Raw genomic sequence first — 16,884 nt, forward strand, 5'->3', positions numbered from 1 at the left:
CAATCCTCAAGGTAACCCTATGACACAAAATGTCATCCCCATTTTATAGCTGAAGAACATGAGGCTTCAGAGTGTTGAGTACTTGGCCCAAGTTTGCATGGTTGGTAGGATCACCACTGGGACATTGACCTTGACTTCTCACGTAACAAAGCCATCCCCATCTTCGTGGTGCCTCTTGGCCTCCCCATACTGCCTGATTGTGTTCCAGGAAGACACCTGCATGCGGTTCAGTCGAGCCTTCCAGCCTTTGAAACTAAGGCTAAATTGTGCCTATATTTAATGGCTTTTCTTCCCTCTTGGTACAGTACTTTAAAATAACAAAGATGGCCCTGCTTATGGAAGTGAAACTTGCTGTTTTTCATTATTATCATTTAAATCTTTAAGAAAGTGGCAAAGTAGACTTGGCACTCTGTAATGAGTTTGCATTCGCCCGAGCGTCTTTCCTACCAGAAGACACCCCAAATTCTCTTTAGAGTAGGCGGGGACTAGAGCGATCAAAGAAAAGCCAGAACAATCTGCCCCAGGATTTAGTTAGTTAAGAGAAGTACAAAATCACTTTTTCTTTGCCCCTCTGTTCTCCTGGAGATTAATAATTTCATTAGAGTCATTTAATGTCTAATTGGAAAGTGAACAAGGAGGTCATTTAATCCAACCTCCTCACGTTTGGAAGAGGAATCTGAGAATCAACTTTACAGAGTTTTTCAGGGTCACACGGCCAGGGTGGTGAGCCTCAGCTTCCCATTGCCAAGTCCAGTAGGTTTTTCCTCCAGGCATTTGGGAGTCCTTGGTGCCATACTCTTGGTTTCTTAGAAGAGGATTATTATGTAGAATAAAGATTACAAGGTAAGGCATGTCTTAGCATCATCTATTACATTTTGCTAGGGTTATTGTCCTTGATTTTCTTTTTTAAATGTCCGGCTAATGTATGCTATGAAGTATGTCCTAAAGGACAAAGACCTGCTTTTGACAAAGTAATAGAATCTTCTACACAGTTTGTTCCTTAGAAAAATACACAACAGCATTTGAATGGTTTGTTTAAAATGTCTGAGCATCCATGGCATTTCCGAGCTAGCAATTTTGATTTAGAGATGGGAGTTTGGCTTCTCACATACAAGAACCTGTGAAGCACCTGCTTCCTCGTGTTCCACAGTTCTACCTTCTCTACTTTTAGTTGTACGCAAGGCGACATTCTTCATTTTCTTACTAATTGTGATCCATTTCCATGGCATCGGTATTCTGGAAGTGCGGTGTATATGTCCTTCATATACACTGCATGTCACACATTGCCTGTGTCTCTTACATGATCGCTTGGCAGTGGTTAGTCAGGGTAACCTTGAAGAGGGCACAACATAGCTTGGTTGCTTTTCCCCTTATCAGGCGTTACTGTGTGTACCCAGTGAACGTGTTTGTGTCATCAGGCAATGATTCGGACTCCCCTAACAGAAAGGATGAATGGCTAATGGTTGCTATCCTCAGGATTTCTCATTCCATCGTGGGGAGAGGTATACTCAATAAATACTTTAAGAAATTTTTAAATTGACAATGTCCTGGTAATTCTTGCCATGACGGACTTATTCCATCCCTGGGCCTCCTTTTTATAGTCCATGAGCAAAGAATGGCTTTTACATTTTTAAAGGTTGTGGAAAAACAAGAATAAAAAAATAATAAGAATTTGCTACAGAGACCGTATGTATGGCAGCGAAGCCTGAAAGATTTATTAACTTGCTGTTTACAGAAAATGTTTTCTGACTCCTAGCTAATCAAACATATAAGTAAATGTCCTGTTTTTCTTTGCTGGGTGTATGTAGTCTTAGCAGTATCATTTAAAAAGAACAGAGATTTCATTTGTCTGCCTGTGGTTTTGTCCACCAATCCTCCAACCAATAATTTGTCTGCTTGGGGATAGAGGGGCCCCATAATAGTCTTTCCAGAATGGCTTTAATGTGGGCACCCTGGCCCAGAATTATTATTCTTTTTTTTTTTTTAAAGATTTTTTTATTTATATGTGTTCTAGAGAGAGAGAGAGTAAGAGGGGAGAAGTCAGAGGGAGAAGCAGACTCCAGCCAAGCAGGGAGCCTGATGTGGGATTCGATCCTGGGGCTCCAGGATCATGACCCGAGCCGACGGCATTCGCTTAACGAACCAAGCCACCCAGGTGCCCCCAGAATTCCTGATACACCTGGAGGGCCAAATCCCCTGGTTTAAACCTTCCATGGGCTCCTCACTGATAGAGGATAAGGCGCAGTCCCCTTGGCCGACCTCCCCTCTGCCTCCTCTCTGGGAACTGCCTCGCTGCTGTTCCGCTTGCGTGTCCTCCAGACTTGAGCGTGGGTTGGCAGTCACTGGCTCATCTCTGCTGTCCGGATTTGAAGTCCTCGCTGGTGGCATCCCCTCTGCTTTATTTAATTGTTGGTTCACCTCTCACATCGTCCGCTAGGGCTACGCTGTGAGTTCCTCAAGAAACATGTGTTTCGACTTTCTGTCCTAAGTGGCTAGCACAGTGCCCGGCACTAGGAAACGTAAACGTTTGTGGAGTGCCCACCTCTGCTTTCTCAGAATGTAGCTGCAGTGGAGAGAGGTGTTTCCTTTGCACTGTTTTTTTGACTACAGGCGCTGGTGTCTAGACCAGAAAATTTTCACGCTTGGTACACTTTGGACTGGATAACACCTTGGGTGGGAGCCGTTCTGGGCACTGCAGGAGGCTCGGCCATCGGCCGCGCCCCTATCCCTCACCCACTAGACGCTGGTAGCTCTCGCCGCCTCTGCTCCTGCGGTGATAATCAGACACTGTCAGATGTCCCCAGGGGCGCAGAATCCTCGGCTGAGAACCGCTGGTCTAGACCGTTCCTTCGTCAGTGGCAGTGTACCACGGTGAAAACGGAGCATTAGAATTCCTTGGAAGTACTTTTCCTGAATTACTGTGAAACGTCTTATTAAGGACTATGCCGACTGTACCCCTCGCAGCTGGAGAGAGTCCTAATGAATGTTTTCTTGGCTGATTAAGGTAATATGTTTCTCTTCTCTCTCTTCCCCGTGGCTGATGGACATTCTCGAAGAACACTTGAGGAAAACGTCTACAGCATCGCTCTTTCTCTGGCGCAGCGCTACAGTGTCTCCCGTTGGGAAGTTCTTATGACCCATTTGGAGTTCCTGTTCACGGACAGTGGGTAAGCACACGATTCCTATGGGCGCTTAATTCCCGTTCTCTCAGATTCCATTTTAGAAGGATCTTGAAGTCATAAAGTACAATGGCACGTTTCCTTTTGAGCTATAGTAGCCCAATATCTGGACATTCTGTCTTTATACGTTTCCTATACACATTTCGGTATTCCAACAATTGTCTATCACTTTTTGCCTTTCAGTAATAATAGTCCCGAGTTACATTAATATTCCTGCATTTATGCAGAGGTAGGTTTTCTATTTTGTTTTGTTTTGGTTTTTGTTTGTTTGTTTGTTTGTTTGTTTTACTGAGAATCTGCTGCCTGTGAGGAACAGTGTTAGACACTTGGGTTTTAAGAGTGAGCAAAACAGGCATCCCAGCTGTCTTAGAAGCTGTAGTTTAGTACAGGAGACAGACTGTCATTGAATAATGATAGACAAACGTGAAATTACAACTGTGACAAGTACTACAGAAGAGAGCCCAAACAGGGGATTTGGTGAAGTTAGGGAAGACTTTCCTGAAGAAATAATGCTGGAGCTGAGATCTAAGTATTGCATCACAATCATGTACTCTACAATGAGAAGGAAACCTTTTTTTTAAGATTTTATTTATTTATTTGAGAGAGAAAGAGTGAGAGAGAGCATGAGAGAGGAGAAGGTCAGAGGGAGAAGCAGACTCCCCTAGGAGCTGCGAGCCCGATGCGGGACTTGATCCTGGAAGTCCGGGATCATGACCTGAGCCGAGGGCAGTCATTCAACCAACTGAGCCAGCCAGGCACCCAGGAAACCATTTTCTAGGGAGATACAACAGTTACGTGTGATGCGTGTGAGGGCCTGACAGGTGGACAGCACGGCTGAGGTCCAGAGAGTCAGGGGCACAGTGTAAGAGGGCCCTGTGGAGAAGCCCGGAAGCCAGGCCATGGGCAAGATGGCTGGCCTATCATGTGAGTCATCGGGAACTCTTGAAGGATTTTGTAAAAGAGAGAGAGGTATTAGGATCAGGTCTACATTTTGATAAGATCACTTTGGCTCCCATGTTGAGAAAAATTTTTTAGGAAGACCAGTACAGGCATATACAAACCAGTTAGGGAGCCATTGGAGTAATAGACTGTGACAGGTGACCATAACTCGGAGTAGGGTTTTGAAAGTCTAGAGGGAGAGAGGAGAATGGCTTTCAGAGATATCTAGAAGGTGAAATGGTTAGTACTAAATGCATTGATTGATGAGGACCAAGGAGGTACGAATTCAGTGAAAGGGGAAGAGGCAAGATCTGCTCTAGGATCTAACTGGGTCTGCCTGTTGGGTGGTGACATCCTTTGGTGAGCTAGGTAGCCATAGTTACCAACAAGACATTTTGAGGGGAGTGTAAAGAAAAGATAAGGAATTGGGGAAAGTTACACGCCTTGAAATGTCTAAGAGGAAAGATTCTGCAGACAGTGGATCTACTGCTCTAGAATTCAAAAGAGAAGGAGGAGCCAGAAATACTAATTTGGGAGTTATGTGCACGTAGATGATAAATGGGCTCTGTTGTGGGTGTGCTTTGGGAAAGAATATGGAATGAGAAAGGAGAGAGACGTGAGACACACCTTGAGGACCTTCCCCAATTAATGGAGCATGAAGGGCTCCCAGCAAAAGGGACAGGAGAGCGCAGGCAAGAGATAGGATGAAAGATGGGGCCTCTTTGTGCTAGGGAAGCTGTGGGAAGGGAGAGTTTAAGGAGAGGGAGGGAGTACTGAGTGTGGTCAAATCCCGCTGAACAGTCAAGAATTGCTTATAATTCAGCATTTTTAATTTTTATTAAATCTTTAAAATGTTAGCATCTATGCTCTAAGTATTTATGAAATTGCTACACGGGTGATAGTGTTACCTATGAGAAATATTGCATGACTTCACCATTTTTGAACTGCAATAATATGCTCAAATAAATGTTTCTTTGGCATATTGGTATTTAAAAAATACCTTGACATTTTATTAAATATTTTTTTCCTTTCATTGAATGTTACATAAAAGACTGTCGTATCTGTATAAGCAGGATGCTCCGTTGGTCTCTGAATATATTATAAATTATCAGGCAATCTGGGAATGTGCGAGACCGTTCACGGCACATCATTACACCGGATCGCAGTGTGATTATGCTGGCACAGCGATTACAAAAGCAGGAAATCATTACCTCCTGGCATCACTACTTGTGAGTGACAAAACACCTCATATTGATTCAGAAGTGGTGTTCAGTGCTCACGTTCTTCACTTAAAAGATGTGGTTTGCCTGACCATTTAATCAGACTCGGTAACGTGGGGGTTTGGAATGAGACTGGTTAATACAGTAGGAACGGCCCGCCGTTCGCTCGTTGAGTCAGTGCCTGTGGGAAGGTAATGGATCAGAGTTAGAAGAAAGATAACGGTCTTTTCCTTAAGATTCTGTGTTCTGTCCCTTCTGTTGTCCTATCCCTTTAAAAAGCCGTTCTCCCTGCCAAGTGGATTTCCCTGTGTTTTCCGTGCTCTTTCCTGCTGCTTGAACTCAGGGGTGTTCCCGGCTCAGCTCGTGTCCGGGAAGGCGCCCTGATGGGGCTGAGTGAGGCCCCCGATGCGACAGAGGGTGACCCTCCGAATCAGGGCAGCTAGCTCAGAGCCCACCCTCTCACTCTAGCTGGGTGTCCCTGCGCGAGATCATTCGATTCTCCAAAGCTCATTTTCCTGAACTCTAAGGTGTCATAAAAATTAAACGACTTCACGGTAAAGTAGCAAACCTGCGTTCCTTTCACAGTCGGTGCTTCACGAGTGGCGGTTATTGCTGCGATTTCACTCCCCGACGAAGGAGATAATGGTTGTGAACACCCACACTCGAAGTCTGGTCTCCCTCGCCCTCTTATTGTTCCTCCGGTTTTTTCCTTCTCGGGGGTGCTGACCGCCCGTGATGGCTTCGAGTGGGCCCATGTGCCTGGCGTCCGCTCCGGCCGGCCCCGCTGGCCTGCCCAGCCTCCTCTTCTCCAGGCCTCGTTCAGGGCTGCTGCGCCCCTCACCGCAGCCGGAGCCACCAGCCTCCCTTCTGGGCTGTTCGGCACCTGCCGGTGAGTGTGACATTGCTAACGTCCAGTGTGTGGTGGCTTCTGGGGCCAGGCCACACTTCGGGGTCCAGGTCTGCTGCCCGTGATCACAGCTGTGCAGCCATGAGCAAGTCTCCTCATCCTCGAGTCATTGTTTTCTCAGTTGTCTGACCCTCATGCTTACCTTGTAAGGGTATAGAGGTGAGAGAAAGTCTGTGGCGGGTTTGCAGCTGGGCGGCTCTGGACTACTGTGTTCTCGTCTGTGCTTCTGACTCCGTGAGTGTCTTTCAGTTTTGGACATAAGATCATTTTTGGAATACCAGAGGCTGCTTCTGGGTGATCGAGTAGGACCACACTGGTTCATACCTTAAATATTACTATGTTTATAGTGTCTTCCTAGTCTAAGTTTAGGTTTAAGTGCTGGGTAAGACACATCATTACCCTCCTAGAGCCTATGTTCTAATAGGGGAGACTCCCCCAAACCCCATCCCCCACCACCCCAACACATACACACACACACACACACACACACTTAAAAATAGCCCAAACATAAATTGCTAATCATGGTAAGTACCAGAAAGGAAATGCACAAGGAACAGATAGCAGTCTAGGCAGAGGGTTCTGGGGCCAGGAAGGTCTTGGTATTTTCAGTATCTACGGAAGACCATTGAGGCTGGAGCATATGGTGCCTGTGAGCACAGGAGAAGTAGATAGGGGTGAGAACTACCTCCTCTATCATCCTGGGTAACACACACTCCATCCTCCCCCCCTTTAAATATTGTATTTATTTGAGGGGGGGGGAGCATGAGAAGAGGGAGGGTCAGAGGGAGAAGCAGTCTCCCTGCTGAGCAAGGACTCGATCCTGGGATTCCGGGATCATGACCTGAGCCAAAGGCCGTCGCACAACCTACCGAGCCACCAAGGCCCCCCCCATTTCCCCTTGTTACTTAAACAACAGATCTGAAGGCCATGCACCCTACACGTTCAGTTCATTCTGCTAGCCAGCCACCTCCTGGTCACCTGGGTAATTACCCAAGGGATTTTGCTTGGGTGTTGGAGATCATGATACCATCTTCTCTGTCGGTTGGTTTAGTATTGTCTCTTTGAGGCCCGTGGCTGGGGCCCCTGGTCACAGGGAATCGGTGCACTGCTGTTTTTCACAGTACCTTTTGGTCTCAGGTACAAGGATGATCAAGGGCAAGTTACAGCTGTGGGAAGATGAATGCATTGTAAGGTGTTTGCCTTTTTTATGAATTGAAACAGAAGATACGCAGGACCCGTGTCCCAGGGTTGCTCCTGCTGAGAGTGGGGATGTGTCCAGAGAGCCACATGGTAAAGGATGCTGAATTCTGGCCTTCTCCTCCTGTAAGCCTGGAGTAGTGTGAGAATATTTAGTCTGGAGTGGGGATTTAAGGCAGCTCAGCTTGTTAAAACTAGGTCATAATGTTGAAAATTAACAAAATAAAAACTCAGGACCAGGGAAAATCCATATTAGAGGAGGAGGGTTGAATATAGATATTCAGATCCTGGGTTTTATTGGGTTTGTTCAATTTGGTTTTGATCTCTCTTTCGGCCTAAGGTAGGGAAGAGATCATGACCAAGTCTGTGATTTGCCTTGTGCATAAGAAGAAACCTACCAATCCTAAAAGTGGAAGAACTAATTACCGCTATTACCAAATTGGAAGCGACGCCTTCCTGACATCTGTAACCACCCCCCCTTCCAAGTTGTGATCGTTAAGGCCACTTCTCCCCCACAGAGTCAAAAGCTCCTGATGCTGGCATAAAATGTAAGCAGAAAATGCATTCTGGCTTGTTTCCATCTTGTGGAAAGTGCTCAGGCTTTGAATCCTTCACATCTGTCTTCAAACACTGGCCTTTGAATTCCTGCTAACATGTCGTCGGTAGGCATCCCTGTATGCAGGCCTAGGTTTCCTCATCTTCAAAATGGGTGTTCTCATTCCATTTGGCAAGATGGCTGTGGGATTTAAGAGATTTGTATAAAACACCTGGCATGTAGTAGATGCTCAAAAAAAAAATTAGCTATTATTGTCACTTCTGGAAACAGATCATATGTGCTGAACCCATCCTGTGACCACTGTTAGCCTAACTTTGCACATCTGATTCTTGAACAGTTGTTTCTCAAGTCGACATTGACATTAATTATAAGGCAGCTGCTTTGTGAGACGTGAGATGATGTGATACTTAATGCCTGAGGGCTCCATACATGGTACCTATGACTCTTTCTGTGCCATGGTGTTTTTAAATATGTTTTGCCAGGTTATAATATGAGACTGCATAAACTAGTCAGAACTGGAGGGGTTGGGATTGTCACTATAGCGGAGACGAAGTCTGTCCTCATGGCTTGCCCCACTGTACTCAGTTCATATAAAACATCCCACAAAGAGGGGTGCCTCCGTCGGTTCAGCGTCTGACTCTTAGCTTCAGCTCAGGTCATGCTCTCCGTGGTGAGATTGAGCCTTGTGTCAGGCTCAGAGCTGGGCCTGGAGCCTGCTGAAGAGGCTCTCCCTCTCCCTCTCTTTGTCTGTCTGTCTGTCTGTCTACCTCTCTAAAACAAAACAATACAAAACAAAACAAAAAAACTTAAATAAAAAAAAATTCTGCAGAGGATGTCACCAAGTAATTGTCCGACAAGAAATAGACAGAGATACCATTGGTCATGCCATCAACTCTGTAGGTGAACTTGGAAGTTGAATTCCATTTTTCAGTTTGCAAAGACACTTGGCCAAAATGGTGGCGAAGCTGAAAAATGCCATGATGATTTTGATCTCATCTTTCTTCCATTGCCATGTTCAGCTGTCAGGCAGCACCGCAGATCAGGTCGGCTCCACTGAGTTCATTCTGAAGTGTTTGGGTGGTCAATACCTTGGATGGTTTCCCTCAGGTCGGAGGGGGAAACTTAGAGGGTAGAATTCTCTCTTTCCACGGGCATCTCTGCGGGAACCTTGTTCACCAGGGATTGTAGTGATTAATTTGGACCCAAATGTCTTTAAACTTGTAGGATTCGTCTTTGGCAGAAATGCCTGTTAGTTGCTACATGTGGATTTGTGCAGCCCTATCCCCACCCCTTTCTCTCTGACTTTCCCAGTCCCTCCTTCTGCCCCACTGTCCGCCCTTCCTTTTCTCCCTCTTCTCCGTATTCCTCCTCCAGGTACTGGAACTGTTACCAGGCACTCTCAGACTGAGTAAAGAAAAAGGTGTTTAAATAAATTTGTTTTCCCATACAAATATAGGTTCTTTCAATACATGCTGTGCCTGAATCACATTTTTGGGTGATTGACAACTTAAAGCCCTTACGGAACACTAATCAAGGGATTAGTGCTCGTAATTTATTCCTTGTGCCTTGGGTACAACTAATGCTAGTTTCTTCCTGTAGTTAATCTCTGAAAGTTAAATATGCACTATATTATATAAGCTGCTTTATAGCTTAAACTTGGCTCCAGAAGAAGCACTTAACCAGTTTTTAAGAGTAATCATTAATTTGATTACTGAAAAGTCCACAGTGGTTTCGTGGTATTTCTTCCTACTTTCCTGAATATGGGGTCTTCGGAATTGTTTTCGAAGCAGAGATGTCATATCTTGTTCTAAAGGGAAGATAACGGCTTTTTTCAATGGAAACTATTGCAATGTGTTATTGATTACTGGCATCTATAAAAGATCTTAGCACATTGCAATTTGCTTTAGAGGGAGGTTTTGGTATTTATCATGTGTCTGTAACGGTATTTGAGTGTCTGTCTTGACAAGATAATTAGGTAAAATTGTACATCGGGCAAACTGAATTTAGGCACAGAAGAATAAGTGGGTGGGCAAGAGGGGAGGTAATGCTGATTGAGAGACACTATATTCCAAATGGAGCCAAACTCCTTGAACTCAAACTTGGATGGTTTAGTCACTGTCCATATTGTAGATGAGACTGTCTTGAGTATTCTGTTTTATCGGGTTGTTAGGAATGAAGTATGACAGGCGAACTCTTTTAGAGTAATGCTGCTGGGAGAGAGAACTCCTGTCTGGGTTACAGAAGAAAGTCCTGTTTTTAGATGGTTGGTAAGGCAGGCTCTTGACCTTTGTCAGTCAATGGTCGCTTTGTGACAAGGTAAGCAGAACACGCACTGGGTCCAAAGAGACATGGTCCCTTGGTCTTTGGCGAGCTGCTTCACCTCTCTGATGGCAGTTTCTCATCTGTAGGTTGCTAATTACTTAGGTTTAGCTTGCCTTGCATAGTAATCAGCAGCATAAGTGCACGTGTTGTGCTCCCCCTTCCATCAGGCCTGCCGTTCTGCCTGTAAATCTTTGTCAGTACGAACCGTCTTAATGGGGTTACGTGGTTTCTTATTTACTTTTTCAGACTTCATTTTGCAAATGATGCAGAGACATAATACATTCTGTGGATCACTTTCACATACCACTGTGTGCACAGTATCTTTCAGAGATGACAGCGCGTGCTTCAAACAGTGATAGTGTCGAGAATACGTTCCGACGAGCCGTTCATTTATACTCTGTGTTTGTTGCACAGAACTCGTGCCTTCTTGTCTCCATTCCTCTATGGTACTATTTCGCTTCATCCCTTTTTATAGGGACAAGTTCAGTTACTTCCTTCATTAAGCCTTTTGTTACCATTGACAGCCACCTCCTCTGAAGTTACAGTGTTAGTGATCCTCCTCTTAATGGGAACACCATTGTGTGTTCTCTGTCTACCCATAGCATAATTTTGCATTGTTGTTGAACTCTAAGTATTACAGCTCTCTAGACTTCCAGACCGCTGCACGAGAGCTCTGTGTTGTGAACCTTCATGCCCTCCCTAGTGCTGAGCGCAGTGCCTGGTCCGCAGAGGACACTTAAAGTTTTTGCTCATCCATCCATCTACTTGGCACTTATAAGACACATGTTGAATGTTTCCTTTTTACCCACATGAGTGCTCGGAACTGAGAAACTAAAGATAAGGAAGATACGCTGTCATCTTTGCCATCAAGTGATCTGTAGTCTAGTAGGGGAGACATACACGGAAATGAAAAGCTAAAGCATGTTATAAGAACCAGAGTAGAAGGATGCCTAGAGGAGGCAGCCACGGAAATTTTTATAGAGCAGGGACATTTTTATAGATAGGGATATTTTTGTAGATGCTCAAATTGTGTCTTAGCAGAAGAACAGGATTTCTCTTGAAGTGACAGGTTAAAAGAGCATTTTTTGAAAAAAAAATGACTTAATATTTTCACTTTGTGGATTGCTGCTGTTATGCCCAGTATTATCACACACTTATAAAAACCTAAAAACATAATTTGTGTTAACTTTATCTCCATAAACCAAAAACACGTCCTGGCATTTTCTAAAAATGGGAGTTCCAATAAATAGGGTGCCATATTCCAGAGGAGCTGCGTTTCAACTGTAAGTAATCTAACTTTGATACTGCAGCAGTCTCGCTGGCTGCCCCCACATCTCCTGTTCGCCAGAGCTCTGGAGACGGGGCATTTCTGGGAGTGCTGAGGGCTGCCTGAAGGACTCTGAAAATCAGACCTTGAAACTTACTCTGCGTGGGCCGTTGGGGTTACACCGGGCTGGAGGCATTATGTTCTGTCCAGGGTGAAGCCAAGACTGAAATTAAGTCTCCCCTCCCCCCCAAATAAAAACTGATCAACCAAACCAAACTCCTTAAAATTTTTTTTCAATAGTTTAAACTGAAGTGACCATTGTATGTATGTATGTATTTAATTTTTTATTACAGCATAAAGACATCTAAGTCAGGATGAAAAGATCAAGATATGTGTTTTATTCAAACAGCATTCATTAATTCAAGTGAAAGCACGCATATCTGTTCTTTGCTGTTTTAATTGTGTTTGAACACTGCCAAATTTGGGTCCATGGAACAGCAATTCAAGGCCCTTAGAGGTAAAACTTCTATGCCTCAAAGTTGGAGCTATTTCTTCCCTCACCATTTCCTAAATTCCTGAAATGATAAGGTTGTTTACGTTTCTGTAATGAAGTTCAGATTTTAAATGGTTCTTGTGACATGCATAAACAGTGCATTGTGGAGGTGGACAAGTGTGGGTTCATGTCCTGGCTGGTGTGCACTGGGGACTCTGCCATCTGAAGGAATGTGGCGTCATGCCTACTTCACAGGGTTGCCGCGACCCACTTGAGATAACATGAAAGTGGTATAATAATAGGCTTCTAATAGCATCCCTTTCTCTTTATGTAAACTGCCTGAATCCTGGTGTTTTACTGAACTTGATTCGCAGGAAGAAGGAACTTTGTAAGATGCAACCTTTCTCCTTTGGTATTAAAAAAAAAAAATCATTTAATAAGAGAACCAAATCTTAACATAATTTCTTCGTCCCTAATTTCAGCTTGTCCACAGTAGAAATTGAAAATCGAGCCCAAGCCCTTCATCTCTTTGAAACTTTGAAGACTGATCCAGAAGGCTTTCATAAGCACATGGTCAAGTATATTTACCCCACGATTGGTGGCTTTGATCACGAAAGGTTGCTGTATTATTTCTCTCTCCTGGAAAGCTGCCACTGTGCGGATTTTGGGAAATATACCATTAAGCCAGAAACCCACATTCGACTGCTGAAGAAATTTAAGGTAGTTGCTTCAGGTAAGATGATCATTTCCCTGCTTGAACTCATTCTTTAAATTAAATCTAGGGATTAATTTTTTTGTACGCAGTCATGTTTGTGTGTTGTGGCCGACATAGTTCTGAAACCACAGGATTCAATGCTAATTAACTTTTGTTATTATCTTTCCAACTCCTTTACTTGCTGTTGCAGGAATTAAATAGCAAAGAAACTGTAAGAAATCTATTGGAAGCAGCACAGTAATTTAGAGGAGTCCTGGTACTAAAATCCAGAGTTTCTGACTAATCCTCCAGAGAATTCCCTACTCCCCGGGGTTATATTTTACCTTATATGAAGGACAAGACCGAGAAACTTTACAATTGACAATTTGGCATAATTTTACTTCACTGGAGCCTCTCAGTTTAAAGAGTGTGTGGAACCCTTAAAATAAGTGCCTTTGACCCTCTGAGACCTTGTGGAAATCTTTAGAATGCCAACTGTGTCTCCTTACTAAGCTCGTCACTAAGAATCTAAGCACATTAGTCCGTCTCCCGTCTCTGTGCTTTAGAACTTACAGGGCACTTTGAAATCTGTATCCTTTCGACATCTGTAGCAGTGTGAGAATTTACTTCAGTTTATCAGTGGTTTACTGAGTAACCAAATTACAAATTTGGACCAGACACAAGAGGAAAAGGAGTAAGATCCAAACCCGGGCTTCAGGCCTTGGGCCCTCGGGCCTTTGGTAGACATTTTGGGCCCTCGGGCCCTTGGGCAGTAGACGGAAGGCCAGATGAACAGCAGGTAGATAGAGGGGCGCCTGGGTGGCTCAGTGGGTTAAACCTCTGCCTTCGGCTCAGATCATGATCTCAGGGTCCTGGGATCGAGTCCCGCATCAGGCTCTCTGTTCAGCAGGGAGCCCGCTTCCCCCTTCGTCTCTGCCTGCCTCTGCCTACTTGTGGTCTCTGTCAAATAAATAAAATCTTTAAAAAAAAAAAAAAAAAAGAATTTGGTGCGGTGAGTGCTGAGTGCGCTGTTGGAGGAAAATGCGGGTGCCCTGTAGGCCGGCAGCCGGGGGACCACGGTTGTCTCGTGCGCCCCCCTCGAGGCGGTTCGCAGAGGACTGCGCAGCTGATAACCCTGTGGGCCGGGACTGGAGCTCAGGTCTTGGGATCCGTGTAACACGCACACTGTCGGCTGTAAACCGGCCGGTGGACTTTTCCCGCCAGCCACACAGAGGGCTGCGGATGTGTGCGAAAAGTTCTTGGAATGAACCTACTTCTTTTTTTCTTTCCTTTCCATTAGGTCTTAATTACAAAAAGCTGACAGATGAAAACATGAATCCTCTAGAAGCTCTGGAGCCAGTTCTTTCAAGTCAAAATATCTTATCTATTTCCAAACTTGTTCCCAAAATCCCTGCCCAGGATGGACGGATGCTTTCCCCGAGCGCTCTGTACACCATCTGGTTACAGAAGTTGTTCTGGACTGGAGACCCTCACCTCATTAAACAAGTGCCAGAGTCCTCCCCGGAGTGGCTCCGCGCCTATGATGTCTGCGTGAAGTACTTTGATCGCCTCCACCCGGGCGACCTCATCACTGTGGTGGATGCAATCACGTTTTCTCCAAAAGCTGTGACCAAGGTAACCGAAAGGATAGCTCGCAGTGCATTGGCTGCTTTAGAAGAAATGAAAATTGCTCTTAGGTGCGGTAGATTGTTTTTATTTACTTTCTCTAGTTGGGGAATACTTCTGTGTTTGACGTTTTAGTTTTTTTACTAAGCATGAGGTGTTCTAATTGGGAAATCATTTTCCTCTATCACAGATGTGCAGTTGTCTAAATTAGACTCTGACTGTTCTCATTCACATGTACATTTTATACATGTTACTGTTCTCCTGTGTCATTTGATAGTAAGTATTCCGTCCTGTTCTTTCCAGTTCATAAGTGGAAAACACCTCTAGCACCCGGCCCACGGTGCCCACATTCAGAGGCAGGCGGACAGATTACCTGGGGTTAAATTGAGCACTTAAACAATTTCATATGAATGCCATGTGATCGTGTATGGCTTGGTGATAGAATTGTCCATGGAAGTCTATGTAGATGTTTTCTAATGTCTACTCCATGCTTAGGTCTGAGCCCCTTTAGCTGGACTCCAGATCTTGCTCTGGATCCTTCCAACAATGTAAATTTCACACAGAGTAGATAATGTGGGTCCCTCTCTTCCCCTTCTTGCCCTCTGCTTGGCCACAGGACATCTCTGTCCAGGACAGTCTCCCACCTCTGCTCTTACCTGCTGGGCTCTCTTGCTTTTGGAGCTTCCTCTTCATCTGCTGGTGCCCATCTTTGCTGCTGCTCTCTCCTTCCCCAAGTTGATGGGCAAGTCCACCCACTATCTTATCACAAGAATATTTACTGTGGCTCATATTATCTTGAAATTTTGCCATAAAGGCTAAGAATTCAGGTCATTCATTTAGGGATTGGCACAGGTAAAGGTTCAAACATCTGTGGGGATTCCTAGGTCTTTTTAATTTTTTTTTTAAGACTCTATTTGAGAAAGAGAGCACAAGCAGGGGAAGGAGGGAGAAGCAGACTCCCCACTGAGCAGGGAGCCCAATGCAGGACTTGATCCAGGACCCTGGGATCATGACCTAAGCCAAAGGCAGATGCTCAACCCACAGAGCCACCCAGGTGCCCTGGGATTTCTAGTTCTAACTAACTTATTAGATCGACAGTTGTGGCTTACCAAGGATATCATTTCCTTATTATTAGAACTCAAGTACTTTAGTTAATAACTGGCTTTTAAATTTTATGAGGACTGCTATAAGAAGGAGATGATCATTTTTGTTATTTTTAAGGAAGAAACTAAAGATTTTAAAGGAAAATAGCATTATACATTTGAAAAGAATACAACTTTTGAGTCCTGTAAACCTGACTTGAACTTTGAACCTGCCACGGAGTAGGCATGTGGTTCAGACTGAGGAATCTGCAGACCTGTGCCTCCTCTGGCCGAGTTACGTGTGGTGCAGGTCATATTAATCCTCCCATTCTGACAGGTGAGGAAAGTGCAGTTCCACAAGGTTAGTTTGGCAATAGAGGAGCCATACCTTGACATCAGGAAGGCTTTTTCCCAGGGTCTTTGCTCTTAACCTCCCAACTATAGTGTGTCTGAGACGTCCCAGAACAAGCAGCTGGAGTCAAGAGTCCGGAGCCATTCTAGGAGCTGCATGAGGACGGGGACCCGAGAGCCCCCAGGATGCTCGGTCCCAGTGGAGTGGCCCGTCACAGGATGTGTCCAGAGCAGGACTGAGTCTAAGTGAAGGAGGCCAGGCAGGAACCTGGCAAATGTGGGAAAAGACAAGCGTCCAGCAAACACGGGTTTTGAATGTCCCAAGAATGAGAGGAGGGTCACAGTTCTGACGGGGTATGTATTAGCAATGGTGGAAGAATGTTCCGAGGGGAGGGAATGAACCAACTGCAGGGTTGAAATCCAAGGAAAAGTCTCTGCGAGTGGGACCGTGAACCAGCAAACAGACGACGTGTGCCCAAGGCCCACCCAAGGCCCTTTCCTTCCCCTTAAAGCTGAAGCAGTTTTTCAGTAGTTTATGTGAGGGTAGCAACAAAGACCAGCTCCCTGGCAAGGCCATATGCTAATTGTGAGCCTGAATATGGAAATGGACAGATGGTTCTAGATTTTCCAGCAGCAGTTAGTGACTCATAATTCAGCTGAAAAGTTGGCCGTAGAATCCACTCAGGGTGTTCGTTTTTATTGATGATGTTTTCGGTCCGATGGTGGCAGTTACAGCACATTCTCATCGCCTTAGTTTCTCACTTCTACCTCCAGCCAGCCCCCCGCCCCCTGCGAACGTGTGACACAGTTTGTGCGGGTAGGTGCATTTTTCCCAAGGAAAAGATGCCTGGCTGGCCCAGTGAAGAGTGAGGTAATTACGGCTTTGCTTTCTCCTAGTTCAGGTGCTGTAATGCTTAGCAAGGTGCTCTTGTCTAGTAGACCGTCTCAAGAGGGGGTCTGCTGCTGAGTCCCGTAAACTGCAGAAAAGTGAGGCAGAGGCATTTAAAGTGCATTTTATGTCTCCCCTCATTTTATTTATGCTTTATGTTTT

At 44.9% G+C, this 16,884-nt stretch overlaps 1 protein-coding gene across 2 annotated transcripts in view; it reads left to right on the forward strand.

Moving 5' to 3' along the window:
* The window catches only part of NBAS (NBAS subunit of NRZ tethering complex), a 322,741-nt gene that overhangs the window by 222,912 nt on the left and 82,945 nt on the right, over window positions 1–16,884 (forward strand). For both annotated transcript variants that reach the window (XM_044262053.1, XM_044262054.1), the window contains exons 42-44: window positions 3,057–3,167; window positions 12,563–12,813; window positions 14,075–14,409. In XM_044262053.1, coding sequence (XP_044117988.1) covers window positions 3,057–3,167; window positions 12,563–12,813; window positions 14,075–14,409 — 697 coding nt within the window. The remainder of the gene's footprint in view (window positions 1–3,056; window positions 3,168–12,562; window positions 12,814–14,074; window positions 14,410–16,884) is intronic.

Source organism: Neovison vison, chromosome 8 (genome assembly GCF_020171115.1).
Source record: "Neovison vison isolate M4711 chromosome 8, ASM_NN_V1, whole genome shotgun sequence".
Taxonomy (NCBI): Eukaryota; Metazoa; Chordata; class Mammalia; order Carnivora; family Mustelidae; genus Neogale; species Neogale vison.